Raw genomic sequence first — 25,491 nt, 5'->3', positions numbered from 1 at the left:
AGAAATAGGGTCATTTTTTTGAGGGCTTATATTAATTCACCTTTTCCCCCTTCCCTTTACTCTTCCACCTCCCTTGCTGGTGGAGATAGGCCAAGAAAATGGTGTTAATAGATCAGGCGGTTATGAGTTGGACCTCTGAATATAATAAACAGTACCTGAGTGGGTGCAACATTGATTGAGTAATATAAATGCATGCCTTTGAGGGCTTCCCACAGTTCAAACTCCATAACTTGAAAAACAGCTTGGCACATGGCTCTGGCATTGTAGTTAGCATCCTATTCCAGATGGAGGACTCAAGTGGGGGAGGCCCAGGCCTGGTTGTTGACAACCTCATCTAGAGATCTGTCCCCTGAAAGAAACTCACTGGATCCCTTCTTCTGGACCTGGGCAGTTGCACAAATGATACATGGGCTTGAGAAAATAGGAAAAAACAGGATTCAGATGTTGGCTATTTATTTCCTTATAAAACATTGCATTACCTACAAAAAAATGACATTTTGCCTAAGTGTTGGCCTCTATCATTCCAGAGGGTGCTGTAGGGTTCCTTTTGGAAGTTCCAATTTATGTATAAATTAAAGATGTGTTTGAGAATGGGTTCGGCTACAGGGCCTGGGAGCTGTCTGTCCCTTAGCATTTTCTGCTCAAGTCCTGCACTTTGAACTACAGTCTACTTCCAGCTTTTTAGTGAGTTAAGAGTCTCATGGGCTTTTCCTGCCAGGGCTGGCTTTGAATAGTCCTCCACAGATCTCAGACTCCTGAATAGCTAGGATTACTGGCGTGAGCCACTGGTACCTGGCTCCTACAAGTCCATCTTGGGTTGGATTTTCACCAAACTTTAGTAGGAGCTGTTGGCTAGAAGGGCAAGCTCAGACAGAAGCCAGGGCTTCAACTTTTGAAGTGTTCTCGTTTGAGGGGTTATGCTAATTAATGTTAGCATGGATTTCTCATATATATATATATATCTCCCTGTTCCTGGGTTTGAACTCAGGGTCTGGGCGGTGTTCCTGAGCTTCTTTTTCTGAAGGCTAGCCACAGCTCCAGTTCCCGCTTGTTCGTTTGTTTGTTTGGTTATTGGAGATTTCCATGCTGACTTTGAAAAACAGGATCCTCAGATCTCAGCTTCTGGAGTAGCTAGGATTAAGCTTACTTGTGAGTCACCAGCAACTGGCTTCGTTTTTTTGGGTTTTTTTTTTTTTTGGTGGGTTTGTTATTCTGTGTGTGTGTGTGTGTTTTAGTATAGTTTTATTATCTCTAAGTAGTTGTACAAAGGAGTTGCCATTCATGAAAGCAGTTTGTGAATACAATGCGTCACCCCTTTCAACATTCTCATCCATACGTCCCAACCCACAAAAAACGATCTGGGTGCCCTCCACCTTCATTACCGACCTCCCAGGACCCCTAACCCGGGCAGGCGCTGTGGGGGCTGGGATCGCCTCCCACGGCGGAGTCCCTGCCCCTCTAGGTGGGCGGGAGACGGGGGGGGGGGGGCGGTCCTGGCCCAGGCCCTTCAGGGGGCGCCCGGGACACTGGATCCTGGCCCGCTGACTTTGGCGTCCCCGGGTCGCCATCACGCGCTGTGGAGGCGGGGCCGGGCGGGCCGGGGTGGGCCGGGTGAGGCGGGGCCCGGGAGCCCCAGGGCGAGGCCGGGCGGGGCGGGAGGCGGGTATAAAGCTGTCCGCCCCGGGGCCCGCGGGCCCAGCCTTCCCAGCGTGTTCGGGTTGCAGCCGTGTGCTCGGGACTCTCTGCCCGGCGCTTCTTCGCTGAGGTCGGTCTGGGGGCGCGCGCCCCGGTCCCCGCGGAGCCGAGATCGGGGGTGCTCCTCGGGGGGCTCCTAGCTGGGCGGCCAGGGGCGGTGGCCGGGATCCGGCGGGAAGGGACTGGCTCCTCGGCCGGCCTGCGCTCTCTTCCTTCGCTCTTGCTTCTAGAAGCTTCTGCCTTGCACCCCTTTGTCCTAAAGGGACTTTGCTTAAACTTTCATACTTTCAGGGAAAAGACCTAAGGCCGTGTTTTCTGGGGTGTACAGTGGAGATCGTCTGAAGGCGGTATTTTTCCGGGGGACAGAATGGAGATCATCTTCAGGCAGGATTTTCTAGGGTACTTACTGCACCAGGCTTCTGCTTGACTTCAAGGCAGTGGTGTCTTCTTGGTGGCGGGAGGCTGCGGGGACCCACGCTGAGTCGTGGGCCTCTGCGGGTTACGTGTAACTATCGCAGCGTGTTTCTCAGTTCCCCCAGGCCTCCTCCTCTGCCTCCTCCTCCTGTGCAGGGTGGTCTGTGAGTTAGTTTCAGCCCTTTCACCAGGAAGGTAAAATAACTCCCCCGAAAGTGCTCTTGACCCTGGAGAAATGCTGATTGAATATCTTCCAGATTATTCTTTGATCCTATCGAGGACGTTAGCCTCCTTAGCATTTTTGTGAATAGATTTTTTTACCTTCAAAAGATGTATCTAGTGCCCTGGTGGCTAAACTAGACCATTATGTTAACTTTGTCCCTACTGTGCCTCTTTGTTGCTTTGAATTTGAACTTAGGCTCAGAAGCCTTACCTTGCCTGGGGGTAGGAGTGGAGGGAAGGACGGACTCTCTGATAGGGTAGGGTGGACTCCACAATTCTCTCTCTGAGTTCTTTCCTTCCTTCCTTCCTTCCTTCCTTCCTTCCTTCCTTCCTTCCTTCCTTTCTTTCTTTCTTTCTTTCTTTCTTTCTTTCTTTCTTTCTTTCTTTCTTTCTTTTCTTTCTTTCTTTCTTTCCTTGAAAAGAGCATTTGGCCTTGCACTGGTGGCTCCTAGCTACTCAGGAGGCTGACATCTGAGGATGGTAGTTTGAAGTCAGCCTCTTATCTTCAGTTAACCATCAAAGAGTCAGGAGTAGAGCTGTTGCCCAAGTGGTAGAGCAAAAAGGCTAAGGGACAATGCCCAGACTCTGAGTCAAGCCTCTGGACAGGCAAACAAGAAAAGAAAGGCAGGGAGCCTGTGACTCATGCCTGCAATCCTAGCTACTCAGGAGGCTGAGATCTGGCAATGCAAGTTCAAAGCTGGAAGTGGTGCTGTGGCTCAGTGTGGTTAGAGCACTCGCCTTGAGCAAGAGAGCTCAGGGACAGCGCCCAGGCCCTGAGTTCAAGCCCCATGACTGACAAAAGAAAAAAGAAAAAAAAAGGAAAAAAAGAAAAAGAGAAAGAAAGGATAGAAAGAAAGAGCATTTGTTTGAGTTGGGAAGGAATCTAGTAGTCTAAATTCCAATTGTCTGAAATAAACCTCTCTTCCACAGATTTCTTCTCCTGGAGGAAAAATGGCAGCTGTTGCAGTTGATCCTCAGCCGGTATGATTTCTAACCAGCTGTTCTCTTGACTCCATTCTCTCCTTGTGTGTTTGAGGACTTAATGTAAACCTCTCTTTGGTTGCAGAGTGTAGTGACCAGGGTAGCCAACCTGCCCTTGGTAAGCTCCACGTGTGACCTCGTGTCCTCTGCTTATGTCAGCACAAAGGATCAGCACCCCTACCTGAAATCTGTGTGTGAGATGGCTGAGAAAGGCATGAAGACCGTGACTTCTGTGGCAGTGACAGGTGCTCTGCCCATCATCCAGAAGCTAGAGCCACAGAGTGAGTTCTGGCTCCCCTCCCTCAAGATTCAGTTGAAGGGATTGGTGGGAGAGAGCCATAAGCACACCCCTGCATGCACTGCCTTTCCACAGAGACTGTCTGCTGACCCTCTTTATTGTAGAAGCCATGGCAGGTGTTCATTGAAGCTTTACTAAAAACACCCTGAGAGGCCTCTGTGGTAGTAACTGCGATCACAAGCAAGCATCCAGGGAGTGAACCAAAATAACTGACTTTCTTGGGGTCATACAGCATATATGAACCTTACACTATATATGTTTTATTTCATTTTTGTGCCAGTCCTGGAGTTTGAAACTCGGCCTGGGTGCTGTCCTTGGGCTTTTGAGATTGAGGTTGGTATTCTACCACTTGAGCCATACCTTCAATTTTGGCTTTTTGGTAGTTAATTGGAGATAGGAGTCTCACAGACTCTCCTGCCGGGCTGGCTGTGAACTTTGATCCTCAGATCTCAGCCTCTTGAGTAGCTAGGATTACTGGCCTGAGCTACTAGTACCCAGTTATAGTTTTATTTTTAATACCATTTTTTTTGGGGGGGGTCCGGTTGTGGGGCCTGAACTCTGGGCCTGGGTGCTGTCCCTCAGCTCTTCAGCTCAAAGCTAGCGCTCTACCACTTGAGCCACAGCGCCACTTCGGTAAAGTGTACAGTTCTATGGTTTTTATGATATTTGGATTTGGACAGTTATCCTCATGGCCAAAATAGAATGTTTTCATCATGCTAGGAAAAACCTACACTGGCAGGATGATGATGAAATGGGGGTGATGAAATGTTCTGAAAGTGCAGAGTGTAATGACCACACAATGTTGTGGTCAGACTTAATGCCACTAAATTGTACAATTTAAAAATGGCTAAAGTCTATGTGTATATGGTTGGTTGGTTGTTTTTTTGTTTTTCTGGGGGGGCGTCTGGTCATGGGGCCTGAACTCTGGGTCTGAGCGCTGCCCCTCAGCTCTTCAGCTCAGGGCTAGCGCTCTACCACTTGAGCTACAGCACCACTTCCGGTTTTTTTCTTTTTGCTTATGTGGTGCTGAGGAATCAAACCCAGGGCCTCAGGCATGCAAGGCAAGCTCTCTACCACTGAGCCACCTTCCCAGCCTGGTTGGTTGGTTTTTTGAGACAAAGTCTCACTATGGAGCCGAGGCTGGCCTTAAGCTTGTTATTCTCATCCAGAGTGCTAGGATTCCAAGCATGTATCATTATATCTAGCTTATATAAAAATAAAATAATAAAAAAATATTCTGAATGGGGTGGTGCACCTGTAATTGCATATACTCTGGAGGCTGAAGGGCAGGATTACCAAGAATTTTGAGGTTAGCCTGAGCAAACCTGTCTCTAAATATAAAGTTAAACTCAATTGGGAGGTGTAGCTGGTGAAAGAACATCTGCCCAGCATGCTTGAGACCATGAGCCCCCGGCAATGCAGCAGAGAGAGAGAGAAGCCTACCTCATACTCATTAGCAATCAGTCCCCATTTCATTCTGTCTTTCCCTAGGCCACTAATCTGCTTCCTGTCATCTACATTTGCTTGTTCTATTACTTCACACAAAGGGAATCATAATCTTTTGTGACTGGTTTCTTTACTTAGCATAATATTTTCTAGATTCATCCACACTGAAGTATCATATCAATAATGAGTCCCCCCCCCCTTTTTTTTTTTGTCGGTTGTGGGCTTTGAACTCGGCGTGAGCACTGTCCCTTAGTTCTTCAGCTCAAAGCTAGCACTCTACCACTTGAGCTACAGCGCCACTTCCAGCTTTCTGGTGGTTTATTGGAGATAAGAGTTTCACAGACTTTCCTGCCCAGGCTGGCTTTGAACGTCGATCCTCAGATCTCAGCCTCCTGAGTAGCTAGAATTATAGGTGAGAGTCACTGGCACCTGGCTATGAATCCCTTTTTATTCTGGAATATTTAGTTGTACAGCTGGTCCATATTTCATCACATTCATTCATCAGTTGGTGGGCATTTGGGTTGCCTCCACTTTGGATGGAGAGATGATGGGAACATATTTTCAGTTGTCTTGGATATACTTAGTGGAATTGCTGAGTCACATAATGACTAAGTTCTTGAGAAACTCCATACTATTTTCCAAAGTGACTGCACTGTTTTTTATTCCCATCGGCAATGCGTAAAGGTTTCAGTTTCTCTGCACCATGATAATACAGATTATACAGAGGGCATTGGCGGGGTTGCTCTTCCTAAGGCTTGAACGTGTTTCTGAGCACTGTCTGAAGTTATGTGTTCAAGGCTAGTGCTCTACCATTCAGAGCCACAGCTCCACTTCTGGCTCTTTGGTGGTTAATTAGAGATAAGAGTCTCCTGGACTTTCCTGCCTAGTCTTGCTTGGAATCATGATCCTATCTCAGCCTCCTGAGCAGTTAGGATTACAGGCATGAGCCACCTGTACCTGGTGAGAAATCTTTTTTTTTTTTTTTTTCTGGTCCTGGGGCTTGATCTGAGGGCCTGGTTACTGTCCCTGACCCTCTTTGTGCTCAAGGCAAGCGCTCTATCTCTTGAACCACAGCACCACTTTTGGCTTTTTCTTTTTTTTTTTTTTGGGTCCAGTTGTGGGCCTGAACTCTAGGCGTGGGCACTATCCCTCAGCTCTTCAGCTCAAGGCTAACACTCTACCACTTGAGCCACAGCACCACTTCCACTTTTTTTTTTCTGCTTATGTAGTGCTGAGGAATCGAACCCAGGGCCTCATGCATGCAAGGCAAGCACTCTACCACTGAGCCACCTTCCCAGCCCATTTTTGGCTTTTTCTGATTCTTATATGGAGATAAGAATCTCCTGGGGACTTTTCTGCCTAGGCTGACTTCTGTGATCCTCAGATTTCAGGCTCCTGAGTAGCTAGAATTACAGACATGAGCCACCAGCACCCAGCCTGGCGACAGGTTTTTTTTTTTTTTTTTGTCCACAGTTGGGCTTAAACTCGGCCTGGGCACTGTCCCTGAGCTCTTTAGCTCAAGGCAAGCACTCTACCACTTGAACCACAGTGCCACTTCCGGTTTTCTGGTAGTTAATTGGAGATAAGAGTCTTATAGACTTTGCTGTCTGGACTGGCTTTGAACTTCCAACCTCAGATCTCAGCCTCCTGAGTAGCTAGGATTACAGATGTGAGCCACTGGCACCCAGCTCTGGTAAGAGATATAAAAGATTTAAATAATTTTCACTGGTAAAGTCAGGGATTTTTTTTTTATGATGAATGAATGAATGAATTTACTGTATTTGGTTTAGTCTCCCACATGGGAGGCTTGGACTAAACTTTGGGTTTTGTTGAGGAGCTCCAGGATGCTAATAGCTTGCATTTTCTTTCCTGTTGAGAACCCAGAATGTAGTGCTCCGGACTGGATTAAGTATATGAATGAAGCAGTGATTGAACTAGCATGGAAGTGCTAATTTTAAGAGTTTTCAGATACCTTATGAAAGAGTGAAATCTGCATATTCTTGGCAGGCACGGATGGATAGGGGCTGACTGATGAGGAAGAAACTTCTCAGCCAAGTTCCTTCTGGCTCTTTGATGCCTCTATTATTCCTTCCTCTTCTTCCTGCATTTCCTTGCCAGTAGAAGAGAGTTGCCAACATCCTGCTAAACCTGCCTGAACTGGGGGGAAATAAATCCAAAACCACCAGGCAATACATACAGGGTAAAAGATCAAAATTCTTGCCATTTTTTTTGTAGTAAGGTGAAAGATGTAAAGTATAACTGTGTGTGTGTGAGTGTGTGTGAGTGTGTGTGTGTGTGTGTGTGTGTGTGTGTGTGTGTGTGTGTGTGTGTTTTGCCAGTCCTGGGGGCTTGAACTCAGAGCTTGGGCACTGTCCGTCAGCTTCTTTTACTCAAGGCTAGCACTCTCACTTGAGCCACAGCACCACTTCCAGCTTTTTCTATTTATGTGATACTGAGGAATTGAACCCAGGGCTTCATGCATTCTAGGCAAGCATTCTACCACTAAGCCACATTCCCATCCCATCTGTGTGTTTGTATTCTATCTGCACTGTCACATTAATGTTTTTCCATCTGATTCTTGCAGTTGCAGTTGCCAATACCTATGCCTGTAAGGGACTGGATAGAATTGAAGAGAGACTGCCGATTCTGAATCAGCCAACAGCCCAGGTAAGCGTGGGACCAAAGTGTGCAGGCTTGCCAATTGGATGTTTTCATGTTCTGTTTATCCCAGGCTATGCATGCAACAAATGCACAGGTATTTATTTGTTCCTTTAACTTGGATTTGGGTATCGTTTTTTAAAGAAACTTCCTGAACTGCTAGATTTGTGTTTAAAGAAACAGAAAATCTAGCTACCTTTGGCTAGAATGCTTTTTAATCTGATCTCAGTTGGTGAAATTGCTCTCTCAAATTCCCAGGCTCTCATGGTAACACATACATGTAGTAATTTGTTACCTGAAGGCTGAGGAAAGAAGGGAATTCAAGGCTAGTTTGGGCTGCATAGAAAGACCTTGTTTGAAAGTAAAATGAAAAAGTCTGGTGTTGCTCAGCGGTGAGCCCTTGGCCTAATAATGCCCATGAAGCCCAAAACTTCAAAGGTGAAGTTTCAGTGCTAATAGTGACACCATACATAAGGGATAGCTTGCCAATCTTGACAAAAATTATAGGCACATCTATCTCAATAATTGTTTGGTTCAGATAATGTCCTAAAATATTCTTTAAGATTAGGAATACATGGATACATATAGTACATAATATTAGGGGAAAATCTGGTGTTCTGTCTTTCATGATTAAATGGTTGAATGTACAGCCATTTGTTTTTCTGGTTCTGGAGCTTTTTCGGGGCTTGAGCACTGTCATTGTTTCACTTGAACCACAACTCCACTTTCAGCTTTTTGGTGGTCGATTGGACAGTTGTCTCATGGACGTTCCTGCTTGGACTGGCTTTGAACCACTACCCCAGATCTCAGCTTCCTGAAGAGCTATAGCACTGAGCTAATGTACAGCTTTTCTTTTCTGTTTTTTTTTTTTTTTGGGTCCGGTTGTGGGACCTGAACTCTGGGCCTGGGCGCTGTCCCTCAGCTCTTCAGCTCAAGGCTAGAGCTCTACCACTTGAGCCACTGTGCCACTTCTGGCTTTTTTCTTTTTGCTTATGTGGTGCTGAGGAATGGAACCTAGGGCCTCATGCTTGCAAAGCAAGTGCTATACCACTGAGCCAACTTCCCAGCCCGATGTATAGCTTTTAGAATGCTTGTTTTCAACTTTAAAATTTTCACTTATGATGCTTGAGATTATTCTAATATGGAGTTTATTTTCCATTTTGGGTATATTCTTTCAATTTTAATGACTTATACATAATATTAAGTCAATTTATTTAAAATTAAACAAAAATTAAGTTGAGTATTGAAAATAAAAAACTCCACTAACTCAAGAATTATTATTATTAATAAGTACCTGAAAAGGTTTGTGTGTGCTTGTCTACGTCTGCGTGTGCATGTGCGTGTGTGCCTCTTGTTCTTTTCTTTTTCACTCACTCGGCTGGTATTTTTGTAGTTGATTGGAGGTAAGAGTCTCTTGGATTGTTCTGACAGGGTTTGATCCTCTATCTCAGACTCCTGAGTAGTTAGGATTACAGAGCCATTGACACTGTTACTGTTTCTTTGTAGAGTTTTTTTTTTCCTGGGGGGGGCAGGAAGGCAGGGAAGTGCCAGAGATGGAACCAAGGACCATTTTGGGGGCATTTTATTATGTAGCCAAGGCTTTGCTGTACTGGAGATTTTAAAGTGAAGGCTCATGAATGCTAGACATGCTCTCTACCACTTGAGACTTTCAGGATAACAGGAGTGCTCCATTGTGCCCAGCTTTTACATAAACTAGTGAAGTCATTTGAATTTGATTAATAATTACAGGTTATTCTTCTTTTTTTTTTCCATGTATTTATTTATTTATTTATTTTTAATTTAATTTAATTTTATTTGTGAACATACTGTACAGAGGAGTTACAATTACATGGGCAGGATAATGCATACATTTCTTACCAAGCATTGCAGCCAGGTTGTTCTTCTTTTGTGTGATTTGCTTAAAAGTCTAAAATTGGACATGGTGGCACATACTTATAATCAGTACATAGGAGACAGATTGGGAGATGTGTGTGTGTGTGTGTGTGTGTGTGTGTGTCACTGTACCAGTACTAGGGCGTGGACTCAGGGCCTGCATGCTGTTTTTAGGCTGGTGCTCTACCACTTGAGTTTTTTCTGGTTAATTGGAGATAAACAGCTGTCTCATGGATTTGTCTACCTTGGTATTTTGGGGGTTTTTTTGGGTTTTTTTTTTTGGTCGGTCGTGGGGCTTGAACTCAGAGCCTGGGCACTGTCCCTCAGCTCTTCAGCTCAAGGTGAGTGCTCTGCCACTTGAGCTACAATACCACTTCTGGTTTTCTAGGGTTTTTTATTGGAGATAAGAGTCTCACAGACTTTCCTGCCTAGGCTGATTTTGAACCATGATCCTCAGATCTCAGCCTCCTGAGTAGCTAGGACTACAGGTGTGAGCCTCTGGCGCCCGGCTGGATTTGTCCACCTTGGTAGGCTTTGCAACAAAAGTTTTCAGATCTCATAGGCACAAGCCACAAGTACCAGACAGGCACCAGCACCTGTAAAGTAGCCTACGCAGTCTATTTTTTATGTAATACAGATGCTCCTCAAATTATAACAGTTATATCTTCATAAATCTATTATAAGTAGAAAATGTCCTGATGTTAAAAAAAATAAATGCACTTATGGGATAGGGATGAAGTTTGTCTATCATGCTGTAGGCCCTGGGTTTGATCACCAGCACTGGGAGGAAAGAACAGGAAGGAGGGAAAGTTAGTTTTGTTTTTCCCATTTATTCATATAAGTAGAATTATAAAGCTACAAGTATTCTTGTAATGCAGTTTTCAAGTAAGAGTGCGCTGCTGTGATGCTTGTCTGAAATCTTAGCTCACCCCTCTATGTGTGGGGCCTGAAGCAGCACATGAAGGCTTAAAGCAGTTTCCTTACATTGAAAGTAACACCAGCCAGGCACTGTGGCTCATGCCTGTAATCCTAGCTACTCAAGAGGCTGAGATCTGAGGATCAACAGTTCAAAGCCAGCCAGGCAGGAAAGTCCATGAGATTCTACCACTTGGCCACTAAATGGTCAGGAGTGGAGTTGTGGCTCAAGTGGTAGAGCATTAGTCAAGTAAAAAAAAAATCTCAAGTGCTTAGGCTCTGAGCTCAAGCCTCAGGACCAACTCGTGCGCGCGCGCGCACACACACACACACACAAAGTAACACCAGACTAAGGACTAAATCAGTATCTAGTTCTGCTTATGAGTTGGCTTTCTGGATTTTGTGCAGAGGGCTAGGTTGCCTGGTCATTTTAAGTATGAACTACTCTCCTTATAAGCATACCAATATGGAAAATATGTCTTCTCAAGAGATTCCATGTATGTCCCTAAAGACATAGTAACAAAACGATTTAATTTGACAAATTGACAAATCTCTGTTTATTCCACCTGCATCTCTAACAATCCTTAGGAATGAGTGGCATGTTAGGCACTAAGAAAGCAATTCTAGCTCATTAAATTGTAACAACTTTCCCAAGATTTAAAGTTAGAGCATGAGAGGGCCAGATTCCTTTCCTATGTTGCCTTTTTTTGTTGTTGGTGGTGGTAGTATAGTTCAGGGCCTGAGTGCTGTTCCTGAGCTTTTTTTAGCTCAAGACTAGAGCTCTACTATCACTTTGAACCACATTGGCACTTCCAGTTTTCTAGTGGAGATGAGAATCTTGTGAGTCAGGCACCGCTGGCTCACGCCTGTAATCCTAGCTAGTCAGGAGGCTGAGAACTGAGGATCGCAGTTCAAAGCCAGCCCGGGCAGGAAAGTCCATGAGACTCTTATCTCCAATAAACCACTAGAAAACTGGAAGTGGCGCTGTGGCCCAAGTGGTAGAGCGCCCGCCTTGAGCTGAAGAGCTGAGGGACAGTGCCCAAGCCCAGAGTTCAAGCCCCATGACCAACCAAAAAAAAAAAAAAAGAATCTTGTGGGATTTCTTGCCTGGGCTGGCTTTGAACCTTGATCCTCAGATCCTAAGTATTACCTTTTATTTATTTTTTTGTCGGTTGTGGGACTTGAACTCTGGGCCTGGGCGCTGTCTCTCAGCTCTTCAGCTCAAGGCTAGTGCTCTACCACTTGAGCCATAGCGCCACTTCTAGCTTTTTCTGCTTATGTGGTGCTGAGGAATTGAACCCAGGGCCTCATGAATGCAAGGCAAGCACTTTACCACTGAGCCACCTTCCCAGCTATTACCTTTTTGAAAAGAATTTTTTCATTTAGTTTTACAATGGGGTTTCAGCTCAATTATGAGTACAATGCATTTTGAATAATGTTACTCTATTGTTCTCTGACATCTTTCCCTATCTACTACATTGTCTTTGTGAGTCCTTAAATATGTATTTGTGCCCTTGTTTCTCATAAGCCAATTGATCTGCTTGTCTACTTGTAGGTTGTTGCTAATGCCAAAGGTGCTGTGACAACTACTGTGACTGGGGCCAAGGATTCTGTAGCCAGCACAATCACAGGGGTCATGGATAAGACTAAAGGAGTGGTAACTGGCAGTGTGGAGAAGACCAAGTCTGTGGTCAATGACAGCATTAACACAGTTTTGGCGAGTCGGATGGTGCAGCTTGTGAGCCATGGAGTAGAAAATGCATTGACAAAATCAGAGCTGCTGGTAGACCAATACCTCCCTCTCACTCAGGAAGAATTAGGTAATAAGACTTTTATTTTGAAATAATGTTTGTCTTACTAATCTTTTTAATACAGGTTTATTAAGATAGACTTTATATACCTAAAAATTCACCTTATTCCAGAGTACAGTTATAGAGTTGCAGAAGTCACCACAAACCAGTTTTTTGTCTTTCTGGTTGTGAGGCTTAAACTCAGGGCCTGGGTGCTGTCTATGAGCTCTTTTTGCTCAAGGCTAGCACTCTACCACTTTCAGCCACAGCTCCACTTTTAACAAACCAGCTTTAGAACAGAGAATTGTCACACTAAATCATCATTCGTGCCTTCCATGCCAGGAAGTATGTTGCTAAGTCAGTCTGTAAAATTGAAGAAGTGGAGACCCAGGTTAAAGTCCAGGCCTTATCAACTTACAACTGTGACCCCTTCTTTTCTATCCTCCTCCTCTTTTCAGAAAAAGAAGCAAAAAAAGTCGAAGGCTTTGATATGGTTCAGAAGCCAAGTTATTATGTTAGACTGGGATCTCTGTCTACGAAGCTCCGTTCACGTGCCTATGAGCAGGCTCTCAGCAGGGTTAAAGATGCAAAGCAAAAAAGCCAAGAGACCATTTCTCAGCTCCATTCTACTGTTCATCTGGTGAGTAAAGTACCTGAAGTAAATTTATTTATCTTGAGGGATCAGAGTAGGAATAATCATGGAATATAGCAATTTTAACCTTAACTTATGGACAACCTAGTAGAAAAACACAGTATACAGAAGATCCAGAGAAAAGGGAGTATAAACAGCTGGAAATATGAAGTGATACTAATTGTACTCTGAAGTGTCAAACATGAATCTCTGGTCACATTTGAAAGTTCAATGCTATTGGCAGTGACTTAGGAAAAAAAGCAGTCTTTCATACTTTTGGAGCACTGAAGAGACTATCCTGGAAAAGTTATAACTATACCTATACCTTTAGAAGGAATTTATCCCACAGATATATGTATGTTTGTTTATTGTTTCAAGAGCCTATAATAGTGCACACTAACCACAGAGGACTAATCACTATATGACAATAAATCTATTGTGTAGCCATTAGCAATTGCCAAATGTAGAACACTATGAACTATACTTCTGAAAAAAAAAACAAAAACATTTTTCTTGGAAGAGGAAAAAGGTAAATGGAAACAGGGAAAAGGAAGTTTGAATTAATTCCTCTTTGGAAACTTTTTTTTTTTTTTTTTTGTCAGTTGTGGGTCTTGAACTCTGGGCCTGCGTGCTATCCCTGAGCTCTTCACCTCAAGGCAAGCGCTCTACCACTTGAGGCACAGCACCACTTCTCGTTTGATGGTGGTTAATTGGAGATAAGTCTCACGAACTTTCCTGCCTGGGCTGGCTTTGAACTTTGATCCTCAGCTCTCAGCCTCCTGAGTAGCTAGGATTACTGGCGTGAGCCACCAGTGCCTGGCTCTAACTTGTCTTTTACACATATACAAATCAGATTTTAGTTGGCTTGGTTTTCATGGGTGGGGTGGTGAGTACTGGGGCTTGAAGTCAGGACCTTGAGCTCTTGATTAGCTTTTTTACTCAAGGCTGATCGTCAACCATTTGAGCCACACTTCCATTTCTGGCTTTTTTTTTTTTTTTTTTACTTGTTAATTAGTGATAAGAGTCTCTTGGATTTTTCTGCTCTGTGGCTTTGAACCTAGGTCCTCAGATCTTAAAGGCATGAGCCACTGGTGCCATGCTTAAATTTTATTTATTTTTGTGTGTGTGTCTGTGTGTCTGTCCGTCTGCCTGTCTGTCCTAGGGCCTGAACTCTGGGATTAAGCACTGTCCCTCAGCTCTTCAGCTCAAGGCTAGTGCTCTACCATTTGAGCCACAGGGCCACTTCTGGCCTTTTCTGCTTATGTGGTGCTGAGGAGTTGAACCCAGGGCGTCATGCATGCAAGGCAAGCACTCTGCCACTGAGCCATCTTCCCAGCCCTATGCTTAAATTTTAGTTGTTTTACCTGTGTTAAACTGGAGGTAAATTTGGAGTCAGTATTTAATAGTTTAAAAGGGGAGTAATGGGCCTCGTGCTGGTGGTCATGCCTGTAATCTCAGCTACTTAGGAGACAGAGATCTGAGGATTTTGGTTCAAAGCCAGCTCAGGTAGGAAAGTCTGTGAGACTCTTATCTCCAATTAACCACCAGGAAACTGAAAGTGGTGCTGTGGATCAAAGTGATAGCGCACTAGCTTTGAGCAAAAGTTGCTCAAGGACAGCACCCAAGTTCAAGCCCCATGACTGACAGAAAAAAAAGGCAATAATGAGCCAAGCTGTTATTTACACATATTTATAATAACAGCATGAATAGCTCCCACTAAACTGTTACAGGTACTGTTGGTTTATATATTGCCTTTTGACATTACAGAGCTGTAAACAGGCTAATATGAATCACTAGGCTGTTCTCGTGTCTTATGTCATTATGTTACAGATTGAATATGCCAGAAAGAATGTTCATAGTGCCAACCAGAAAATTCAGGATAAGCTCTATCAGTCATGGGTAGAGTGGAAGAGAAGCATTGGCCATGATGATACTGATGAATCCCATTGTGCTGAGGTAAGATGATGAGAACATAGTCATTCACTACTTCCTAAAGAAGGTATTACCAGACTTTTCATTCACTTTTCCCATAATTTCCCTTAGAATACTGTTCCCTCAAAAGCCTGGATAATATTTTGTGAATAGGTTATTACTTGACAGAGAAGCAAAACTAGGGAAGGGAGTGACTTTAATTAATAACCTAGCCTGGCCCCGGTGGCTCACGCCTGTAATCCTAGCTACTCAGGAGGCTGAGATCTGAGGATCGTGGTTCAAAGCCAGCCCCAGCAGGAAAGTCCATGAGACGCTTAGCTCCAATAAAGCACTAGAAAACCAGAAGTGGCACTGTGGCTCAAGCGGTAGAGCGCTCACCTTGAGCTGAAGAGCACAAGGACAACGCCCAAGCCCAGAGTTCAAGCCCCATGACCAACGAAAAAAATTAATAACCTACACATATGCATATTACCTCTAATAAGAAATGAACCTTGCTCCTATAATGAATATAGAATAAGAGAATATGGACATTTTATTTATTTATGCATGTTAGTGTGCTAGTCCTTTTAAACTCAAGGCCTGGGCACTGTCCTTGAGCTCTTTTGTTCAAGGCTAGTACTCTACCACTTGAGCCACATCTCCACTTCTCTTTTTGGTAGTTAATTGGAGAAGAGAGTCTCACAAACTTTCCTGTCCAGTCTGGCTTTGAACCATGATGTTCTGATCCTCAGCCTCCTAATAACTAGGATTACTATTGTAACTAGGATTACAACAGTAATCCTAGTTACAGTAGTAATCCTACTGCTCAGTAGTGCTTTTTGTTGTTTGTTTGTGCTTGCCAATCCTGGGGCTTGAACTCAGTGCCTGGGCACTGTCCCTGAGCTTCTTTTGCTCAAGGATGGTACTCTACCACTTGAGCCACAGTTGTACTTGTGGCTTTTTCTGTTTATGTGATACTGAGGAGTTGAACCCAGGGCTTCATGCATACTAGGCAAGCACTCTACCACTAAGCCACATTCCCAGCCCCTTAGTGTAATGTTTTGAGGGGTTTTTGTTTGTTTGTTTGTTTGTTTTTGCCAGTCCTGGGGCTTGAACTCAGTGCCTGGGCACTGTCCCTGAGCTTCTTTTGCTCAAGGCTTGCACTCTACCACTTGAGCCACAGTTGCACTTGTGGCTTTTTCTGTTTATGTGGTACTGAAGAATTGAACCCAGGGCTTAATGCATGCTAGGCAAGCAGTCTACCACTAAGCCATATTCCCAGCCCTTTAGTAGCATTTTTTTTTTTTTTAATCGGTCATGAGGCTTGAACTCTGGGTCTGGGTGCTGTCCCTCAGCTCTTCAGCTCAAGGCTAGTGCTCTACCACTTGAGCCACAGCACCACTTCTGGTTTTCTGAGTGTTTATTGGAGATAAGAGTCTCTCAGACTTACCTGCCCAGGCTGGCTTTGAACTGCGATCCTCAGATCTCAGCCACTTGAGTAGCTAGGATTACAGGCAGGAGCCACCGGCGCCCGGCTCTTTAGTAGCGTTTTTAACAGGATAAATAGAGAGAAGTGCTAGGCAACCATACAGGAAGACCACTTCACCCAGCCTTGAGGCGGATGTGGGTGAGTCAGATAGCTTCTGGATGAGGTGAATGCAGAACTAAGAACTAATGGATAAACTAGAATAAGGACAATAAAGGGACCATTGTTCCAGACAGAAGAGAGAGAGCCCATTTAGTTCTAGAAAACAGTTCTTTTGTCCTGAGAGCTAGTATCCATTTGCCTTTAAAATCAGTACCAATTATTTGTTCATATAGTGTTATCTTGTATTGTGGAGATGATAAGCAGATTACACTACTAAAATAGAAAATACTTTAATTCTGTTTGGTCTCCCTGTTTGTTGTGATTCTTCATTTTAAGATGATTTTTAGAGACTCAGATATAGTTCAAATCCCCACTCTGCTATTTTCCAATTGTTAACTGGTCAATTTATATTCATAAGCTATGAAAAATTCTGTACTCTGGGTTGTTATGAGGATTAGAAAAGGTACATATGTGGTGGCTATATGACTGTTTTACTGTGAACGGAGTCATGCATTACACTGTTGATTGCACTGCTAATTCTTATTTGTTCTATTTTTAGCACATTGAGTCACGGACCCTGGCTATTGCCCGAAACCTGACTCAGCAGCTCCAGACCACATGCCACATCCTTCTCTTCAACATCCAAGGGTTACCACAGCATATTCAAGATCAGGCCAGCCACTTGGGGGTGATGGCAGGAGAGATCTACTCTGTGTTCCGCAACGCTGCTTCCTTTAAGGAAGTGTCTGATAGCTTCCTGACCTCTAGCAATGGGCAGCTGAAGAAAATGAAGGAATCTTTAGATGATGTGATGGATTATCTTGTTAACAACACACCTGTCAATTGGCTGGTAGGTCCCTTTTATTCTCAGATTACTGAGTCTCAGGGTGCTCCGGATCAAAATGCAGAAACCAACAAGACCAGCCAGGAGGCCCAGCCATCTGAGCCTAAAACTCATTAAATCTATGTTTCTTACTAGTGCATTAAGTAGCCAGCCAGATGATAACCTTGTTATGTTGAAATTAACCTTGACAAGTTAGATGACTCTAAATTGGAAAAGCAGCTAACTAGGAAAAAGGCCCTCAGGAGAAGTCGTTTTTAGCTGAATTAACAGCTTTAAAGTTTCTGGCACAAGCCAGATGAGTTCTGTTTACCTCACTATAAGTAGAGAACATTGGCCTAGCCACAGCTTGTAAGTTCAAGTGTACTTACAATCTCACTCTACAGCCTTTGTGTAGCTATTGCTAACATGTTTATATTGAATAAAAACATTTTCACAAGAGCTCTGTGCATGATAAATGCCTTGAAGCATGCTTGTACACCTTGATTTTTAGCTTTTTGTTGCTTATAAAGAAATGAATTCAATAAAATTTGTGGCAGCTTGATGCTGCTTGTTCCGTATGCTTTGTGTGTTGCTTTCATGGAGCTGTTTGATCTGCATGTCAGGGTTATTAATATACATACATAAGTCCAATTGACTGGTTGGGGAATTTGGTGGAGTAATAGTATTGCAAGACTAATGACAGAAATGGAGTGTTTGATAGCAGATTCAAAAAATTAGAAGTTAGGCTGGGATGTAGCTCAGTGGCAAAGCGCTTGCCTAGCAAGTGCAACGTCCTGGGTTCGATCCCCAGTACCAAAAAAGAAAAGACAAAAAAAAAAAAAAATACAGTTTAAAAAAAAAAAAAAAAAAACCAAACAAAAAATTAGAAGTTAAAGCCTGGGAAGGTGGCTCAGTGGTAGAGCGCTTGCCTCGTATGCCTGAGGCCCTGGGTTTGATTCCTCTGCACTACATAAGAAAAAAGAAAAAAGCCGGAAGTAGTGCTATGGCTCAAGTGGTAGAGTGCTAGCCTTGAGCTGAAGAGCTGAGGGACAGCGCCCAGGCCCAGAGTTCAGGTCCCACGACTGGACCAAAAAAAAAATTAGAAGTTAGCATGAGGACGGGGGCAATGGTATGCTACTTGGGAGGTTAAGGTGGGAAGATCACTTGATTCTAGGAATTTGTGACCAACCCGAGCAATGGAGATGACCCCAGTCAAAAAATATAGAATAGCTCGGTGCCTGTGGCTTATGCCTATAATCCTAGATACTCAGGAGGCTGAGATCTGAGGATCACGGTTCAAAGCCAGCCCAGGCAGGAAAATCCATGAGACTCTTATCTCTAATAAACCGCCAGAAAACCAGAAGTGGTGCTGTGGCTCAGTGGTAGAGTGCTTGCCTTGCACTGAAGAACTGAGGGACAGCACCCAGGCCCACAGTTCAAGACCCACAACTGACAAAACTCGGACCCTGACCCACAACTGACAAAACTCGGACCCTGAGTTCAAGCCCAGTAGAATTCTGAAGTAGGGTTAGATACTTCTGCCTGTCCTGCTAAATGTGAGCAGGAGAAGCAAAGTCTAAGTCAAATTCATCTTTTCTTTTTTTTGGGGGGAGGGGGGTCCAGTTGTGGGGCCTGAACTCTGGGCCTGGGCGCTGTCCCTCAGCTCTTCAGCTCAAGGCTAGCGCTCTACCACTTGAGCCACAGCGCCACTTCCGGCTTTTTGCTTTTTGCTTATGTGGTGCTGAGGAATTGAACCCAGGGCCTCATGTATGCAAGGCAAGCACTCTACCACTGAGCCACTTTCCAGCCCCGTTCCCCACCCCCCACCCCCGCCCCCTGACCAGTCGTGGGGCCTGAGCTCTGGTCCTGGGGACTGTCCCTGAGCTCTTCAGCTCAAGGCTAGCACTCTACCACTTGAGCCACAGCACCACTTCCAGCTCTTTCTGCTTATGTGGTGCTGAGGAATTGAACCCAGGGCCTCATGCATGCAAGACAAACACTCTACCACTGAGCCACCTTCCCAGCCCCTCATCTTTTCTTTCTACCTTAGTTCACCTCTCTTCCCCCCGACCCCCCATAGTAAGGAAAGTACATAGAAGGAACTTCACATGATCTTTGGTGTAGAGTTGAGTACCAAAGTTTTTTGTTTCCTCCATATGAGATTAAAGAGGGCAGCTGGGGCTCTAAGACTTACTTAGAGCTGCTCTCTGTTTTGCAAACAAGGAGCTTCTGCTTATTGAGAAGGGTAGATTTGATGACTCTACTCCCCAGTGATTGCTATTTTCTAAAGCCTTACGGAAGCCTTGACTCTTAAACCAGTCACAGCCTGACCTTAGCCTCAAAACTGCAAGCTAGTGTTTTGTACTTTATGGCAAGTGATGGGAAATTTTATAATACTTCTGGTTTTGAGATAAAGTCTTACTGTGTTTTGTCAGGCTAATCTCAAGCTCCTGGACTCAAGCAGTCTTCCCACCTCAGTCTTTGAAGTGCTGGAACTATATGTGAAAGCCCTACACTTGGCTTGGAAAATTCATGTTATAAACATGAACCCAGGGCCTCATGCATGCAAGGCAAGCACACCACCACTGAGCCACCTTCCCAGCCCCTCAATCCTATTCTTGAGCAAAGAGTAACAGTATAATTTGGATCACTTTCAACTTTTAGAAAAACTATACCAGCCCCTACTTGTCATGAGCTGTACACATTGGTCCTGCTTTATTCCCTGTCTTTCTCGTGTGACAGTGCAAGCATGCTTTTGATTCACTTGTTAGTTTGTCTTCAAGGCTTTCAGCTTTATGGGCAAATAAGCTGACAGAAAATTTAGTTTGAATTTTTTTTTTCCTGAGGCCCAACCTCTTGAGGGGAAAGAACTCATAAAGGCTAATATAATATATATCTAACTATGGCAGGCTAGCAAATACTTAGGTGCATGAAGTTTGGCATGGTATACCCAAGTTTCAAGGATATTTTCCCCCTATATTCTGGGCAAAAAAAAAAAAAAGTGGAAAAGAATATTGTGTACTGTACATTAGCCTCTGACCCTTTGTTTTCTAATGTTTGACAGTTGTTACTTTAAGATCAACTCCTATGAAGGGAAGTAAAGTGTTGGGATAGGGAATGTTTTTTTTCCCCCTCTCTCTGGTCTTTGATTTTTTTGTTCTATTTTTCCCTCCTCTCCTTTCATACTACCCATCCTTTCTCCCTCCCTTCCTATGATAGAGTCTCACTCTGGCTCAAGCAATCCTTCTACCTCAGCCTTCTAAGTACCTGGGACTACGAGAGCATACAACCACGCCTGCTGCAGGATATTTTTCTCTAAGTTTGCACTAGAGGCATGGGAATGCCAGCTGTGGGAAATGATATGTACTAGCTATAGCTGGCAAGTTCAGGTGTGAGTATGTAATATCAGGTCATGACGGAAGATAATTTTTTTTGAGAAGTGTTAAACATTCTTTATTTGACATTTCTAAATAAGCTACACTAAAATGCCTTTCAATGAGTAAAAGGGCTGGGAAGTTGGCTCAGAGGTAGAGTGCTTAACCTCAGATGCATGAGGCCCTGGGTTTGATTCCTCAGTACCACATAAGCAGAAAAAAGCCGGAAGTGGCACTGTGGCTCAAGTGTTAGAGTGCTAGCCTTGAGCTGAAGAGCTGAGGGACAGCGCCCAGGCCCAGAGTTCAGGCCCCACGACCGGACCCAAAAAAAAAAAAAAAAAATTCTAACATTCTGCAAAGAATGTTGACTTTGGAAGCACGCGTGTGTGTGTGTGTGTGTGTGTGTGTGTGTGTGTGTGTGTGTGTGTGTGTGTGTGTGTGTGTGTGTGTGTGTGTGTGTGTGAATTAAACAGAATAAGAACTGTTTTTGGGGTGCCCTTCACAAGTGAGTTTCTCACTGCCTTTATTTCTCACTTATTGCCCACCCAATTAGGCAAGATGAGTGAGGTTGAAAAGGACTAAAGGGAGTGGGACACTGGCGGCTCATACCTATAATCCTAAGTACTCAAGAGGCTGAGATCTGAGGATGTCAATTCAAAGCCAGCCTGAGCAGACAAAGCATTGGAGAGACTCTTATCTCTAACCAGCAAAAAGGAGTGGAGGGGTGGCTCAAGTGTAGAGCAACAGTCTTGGGCCTAAAAAGCCAAGTGTGAACACAAATCTTGTTCAAGCCCCAGTACCAGCAACCCTCTAAAAAAAGTTCAAAACAATTATCAACTAGATAAAAATTAGTAAAATAGCTAAAAATTAATGGATACTAAAAAGTTTATTGGATGTTAAAATATATACTATATACTGTATAATACATAGCAGAAAGAAAACTAAGCAAGTGAATCTTTTAACCTAAAAGGACTAAAATTGGGCTGGGAAGGTGGCTCAGTGGTAGAGTGCTTGCCTCGCATGCATGAGGCCCTAGGTTCGATTCATCAGCACCACATAAGCAGAAAAAGCCAGATGTGGCGCTGTGACTCAAGTGATAGAGGACTAGCCTTGAGCTGAAGAGCGAGGGTCAGTTCCCAGGCCAAGTTCAGGCCCCAAGACCAACACAAGAACAGCAACAACAACAAAAAAGGACTAAAATTGTACATTGTAATAGCTGGCTTTCCTGGCTGGTAGATGGTCCTGAATTTATTTGTATAAGCACAAGGAGCTTCCCGATATGTCTGATTGGAAGTAAATATACAAAGTAACATTCATGATTTTAGGGGAAAGTACTAGAAAGATCACAAACATCCAGATGAAAGACCGGATGAACAAAGCAAGATTTTTCCTTCTTTTTTTCCCAACCATTGTTATGTTTGTGGTAGAATATACTGAACATCAAATGTATTCACAACATAATTCAGCTATCACCATTATTCATTTGCTTCATGTCATTCCAGCAAAAATTCTGTACCTTTTTATGAAACAGCTAAAACCTTATCTGCTTAGTCCTTTTTTTCTTTTTTGTCTGTTTCAAACTTTAATTTTTATGCAGGTCCTGGGGTTGACTCAAGGCCTAGGTGGTGTGGAGCTGTGGTTCAAGCTAGCACTCTACCATTTGAACCACAGCTCCACTTTCAGCTTTTTTCATAGTGGGAGATAAAAGTCTCACTGAGATAGTCTCACTGAATTTCCTGCTTAGGTGATTCTCAGATCTCAGTAATGAGGATTATGGGTGTTAGCTACTAGTGTCCAGTTTATTTCAAACTTTTGAGAGATTTCTATAGTTATTGTTAGTTGTTTTGTTCTGTTAGGCAGCTATGCTTTCTTTTACTATTAAGATTCCAGTCTTTAGTAATGTATGTTTCTTTCTTTCTCCCATTTCCCTCTAGTCCCTCTCTCTTCTTCTTGCTGGGGATGGAACCTAAGGTCATGTGAATGCTATGTACATGCTTCAGTACTGATCTACACTCTCAATCACTTGTGATAGCTATTGCAGTTTTGTTGTTTGTTAGGTACATGGTCTCTCTAGGTACACCAGGCTGGCCTAGAATTCAAGATCCTCCTTTCTCTGCTTCCTGAGTGCTATATATTTCAACTATTAGAAAGCCATTTGTGGGGAGAATGATAGAAAGGTGACATTGATCAGGGTGCATTACACCCATAAATTGAGATGCTGAATTGTACAGCTAATTTGCATAACTACTTAAAGGTAATCTTTTTGCGCTGGGAATGTGGCTTAGTGGCAGAGTGCTTGCCTAGCATACACAAAGCCCAGTTCAATTCCTCAGTACCATGTAAACAGAAAAAAGCTGGAAGTGGCGCTGTGGTCAAGTCGTAGAGTGCTAGCCGTGAACAAAAGAAGTTGAGGGACAGTGCCCAGGCCCTGAGTCAAGCCCAGGACTAGCAAAAATTAAAAAAAAAGTCATGGGGCTTGAACCCAGGGCCTGGGTACTGTCCTTTGGCTTCTTTTGCTCACAGCTAGCACTCTACGATGACCACAGTGCCACTTCCAGCTTTTTTCTGTTTACATGGTACTGAGGAATTGAACCCAGAGCTTCATGTATGCTAAGCAAACACTGTCATTGAGCCACATTCCTAGCCTTAAAGATAATTGAAAAAAAATTTTTTGGGGGGGTCCGGGTCATGGGGCCTGAACTCTGGGCTTGGGCGCTGTCCCTCAGCTCTTCAGCTCAAGGCTAGCACTCTACCACTTGAGCCACAGCACCACTTCCAGCTTTTTTCTTTTTGCTTATGTGGTGCTGAGGAATCGAACCCAGGGCCTCATGCATGCAAGGCAAGCGCTCTACCACTGAGCCACCTTCCCAGCCCCTCAAAAAAAATTTTTTTAAGCCATTTGCTTCATCAGTTCCTAGACATTTTCCAAAAGGGTTTCTATGTTTTGGAAGTCGGAATAACAGTCAAGTGGAATATTATTAAATAATAAAAAGTGGACTATTATTATTATTTCTGGTCCTGGGGCTTGCAGGTCCTGGGCTCTGTCCCTGAGCCTCTCTGTGTGCTCTACTACTTAAGCCACAGCGCTACCTCTGGCTTTTTCTGTTTATGTGGTACTGAGGAATTGAACCCAGGGCTTCATGTATGCCAGGCAAACACATTCCTAGTGGAATATTATTGAGGATAATTAAGTAACCAGAAATAGCTCATCTCTTTCATCTTCAAAGAGAAAGCCTTAATTGATTCTGCACTTGTTTTCTTTTAAAGAAAAGGTTCCTTAATACTTTCATAATCTGAGTAGATTCCAGGAATATTGGTGCAATCTTCTAAAATGCTCAGTTTGGGACAAAGCAAGATTTACCTATGCAGTATTTAATGTTTCTTGGAGTTCATATGATAGTTCAATGTTTAATATCCAAGATTCTTGTTTACAGGTGCTGGATTTCACTATCATAGACTTCACATCTGAAACTGATGAAATTCCAGATATTATACCTTGGGAAGAGGAGGATGAAACAAATCATTCACATACTGACGGCTTCATCCTCTCAGGGCAAAATGTTGAATAAGTGCCACAAGAAAATGCTCCTATTTGGGGCATGATGGTACACAAGATTTTGAGGTCAGCCTGGGCTACATAGTGAGGCCTTGTCTCAAACAGAGACTTATTTTGGTTGAATATGCAGTTTGTACTACGTTAAAGTTCTTGTTTGCTCTTGCATTTATTCCTTTGACTTTGGGGAATGTTAATCTAATTTTTGGGTACCTGATCCCAGTTGCAATGAAACTGGTTAATCTGAGCTTTTGTAATCTTTTCTGTTATATATAATTTTATATAATTCTTCAAAGTTTACTTGTTGAAATGCCTAGAATTAAACTGGATGAATCTTGGATCAGAGGTTTTATCTTTTAAAAACTTGTTATAAGGGATGGGAAGGGGAGATGGGAGAGAATGAAGAGGTGACATTGTTAAGCAGCATTGTATTCATAATCTAGCTTATGAAATTTTAAATCCTGTGTACAACTACTTAATAATAATAATTAAAAAAACTGGTTATTTGTTGTCTTATTTTTCAGGAGCTATTTGTTTCTTTCTTCCTTTCTTTTTTTTTTTTTTTTTTTACATTTTATTAATCTTTCATTTATGTGTTTCCAAGGAATCAAGCTCAGGGCCTCATGCAAGGGAGGCAAATACTCTACTACTAAGCCACATTTCTAGTCCCTTTCTGTTCCTTTTGGTAACATGTTTATGTCTTTGGAAGTCTCAAACAATCTGCTGGCCAAGGTTATTTGCTTTCCTTTAGCCAAAGGGTGGCCATGTGGCTAAACAGAATCAAGTGAGGGACTGGGAAGGTGGCTCAGTGGTAGAGTGCTTGCCTTGCGTGCATGAGGCCCTGGGTTCGATTCCTCAGCACCACATAAGCAGAAAATAAAAAAGCCGGAAGTGGTGCTATGGCTCAAGTGGTAGAGTGCTAGCCTTGAGCTGAAGAGCTGAGGGACAGCGCCCAGGCCCATAGTTCAGGCCCCACGACCGGACCCCCCCCCACAACAAAACAAAGCAAAACAAAAACAAAACAAAAAACCCCCACAGAATCAGGTGAACTTATTTAATTTCTTTTTTTTTTTTTTTTTGGTCCGGTCGTGGGGCCTGAACTCTGGGCCTGGGCGCTGTCCCTCAGCTCTTCAGCTCAAGGCTAGCGCTCTACCACTTGAGCCACAGCGCCACTTCCGGCTTTTTTCTTTTTGCTTATGTGGTGCTGAGGAATCGAACCCAGGGCCTCAGGCATGCAAGACAAGCGCTCTACCACTGAGCCACCTTCCCAGCCCTTATTTAATTTCTTGGTGTCTCAAT

General features: G+C 43.6%; 1 protein-coding gene across 2 annotated transcripts; it reads left to right on the top strand.

Annotated features, from left to right (window-relative positions):
* Nucleotides 1-1,684: 1,684 nt before the first annotated feature.
* Nucleotides 1,685-24,662, top strand: Plin2 (perilipin 2). Of its 2 annotated transcripts, none has more exons than XM_070007871.1 (9): nt 1,685-1,765; nt 3,262-3,312; nt 3,398-3,593; nt 7,641-7,723; nt 12,078-12,342; nt 12,771-12,952; nt 14,741-14,899; nt 17,002-17,292; nt 24,074-24,662. In XM_070007871.1, the coding sequence occupies exons 2-9, from the start codon at nt 3,283-3,285 to the stop codon at nt 24,206-24,208; spliced, it is 1,341 nt and encodes a 446-aa protein (XP_069863972.1). In that variant the 5' UTR covers nt 1,685-1,765; nt 3,262-3,282; the 3' UTR covers nt 24,209-24,662. The 2 variants fall into 2 exon arrangements, with proteins under 2 accessions (XP_069863972.1, XP_069863973.1); XM_070007872.1 differs by having other exon boundaries at nt 14,774-14,899; nt 24,074-24,659.
* The last annotated feature ends 829 nt before the right edge of the window (nt 24,663-25,491 follow it).

This window comes from Dipodomys merriami, unplaced genomic scaffold (assembly GCF_024711535.1).
Source record: "Dipodomys merriami isolate MVZ:Mamm:240054 unplaced genomic scaffold, mDipMer1.0.p SCAF_11, whole genome shotgun sequence".
NCBI lineage: Eukaryota > Metazoa > Chordata > Mammalia > Rodentia > Heteromyidae > Dipodomys > Dipodomys merriami.
This window is presented reverse-complemented; position numbering and strand designations above follow the sequence as displayed.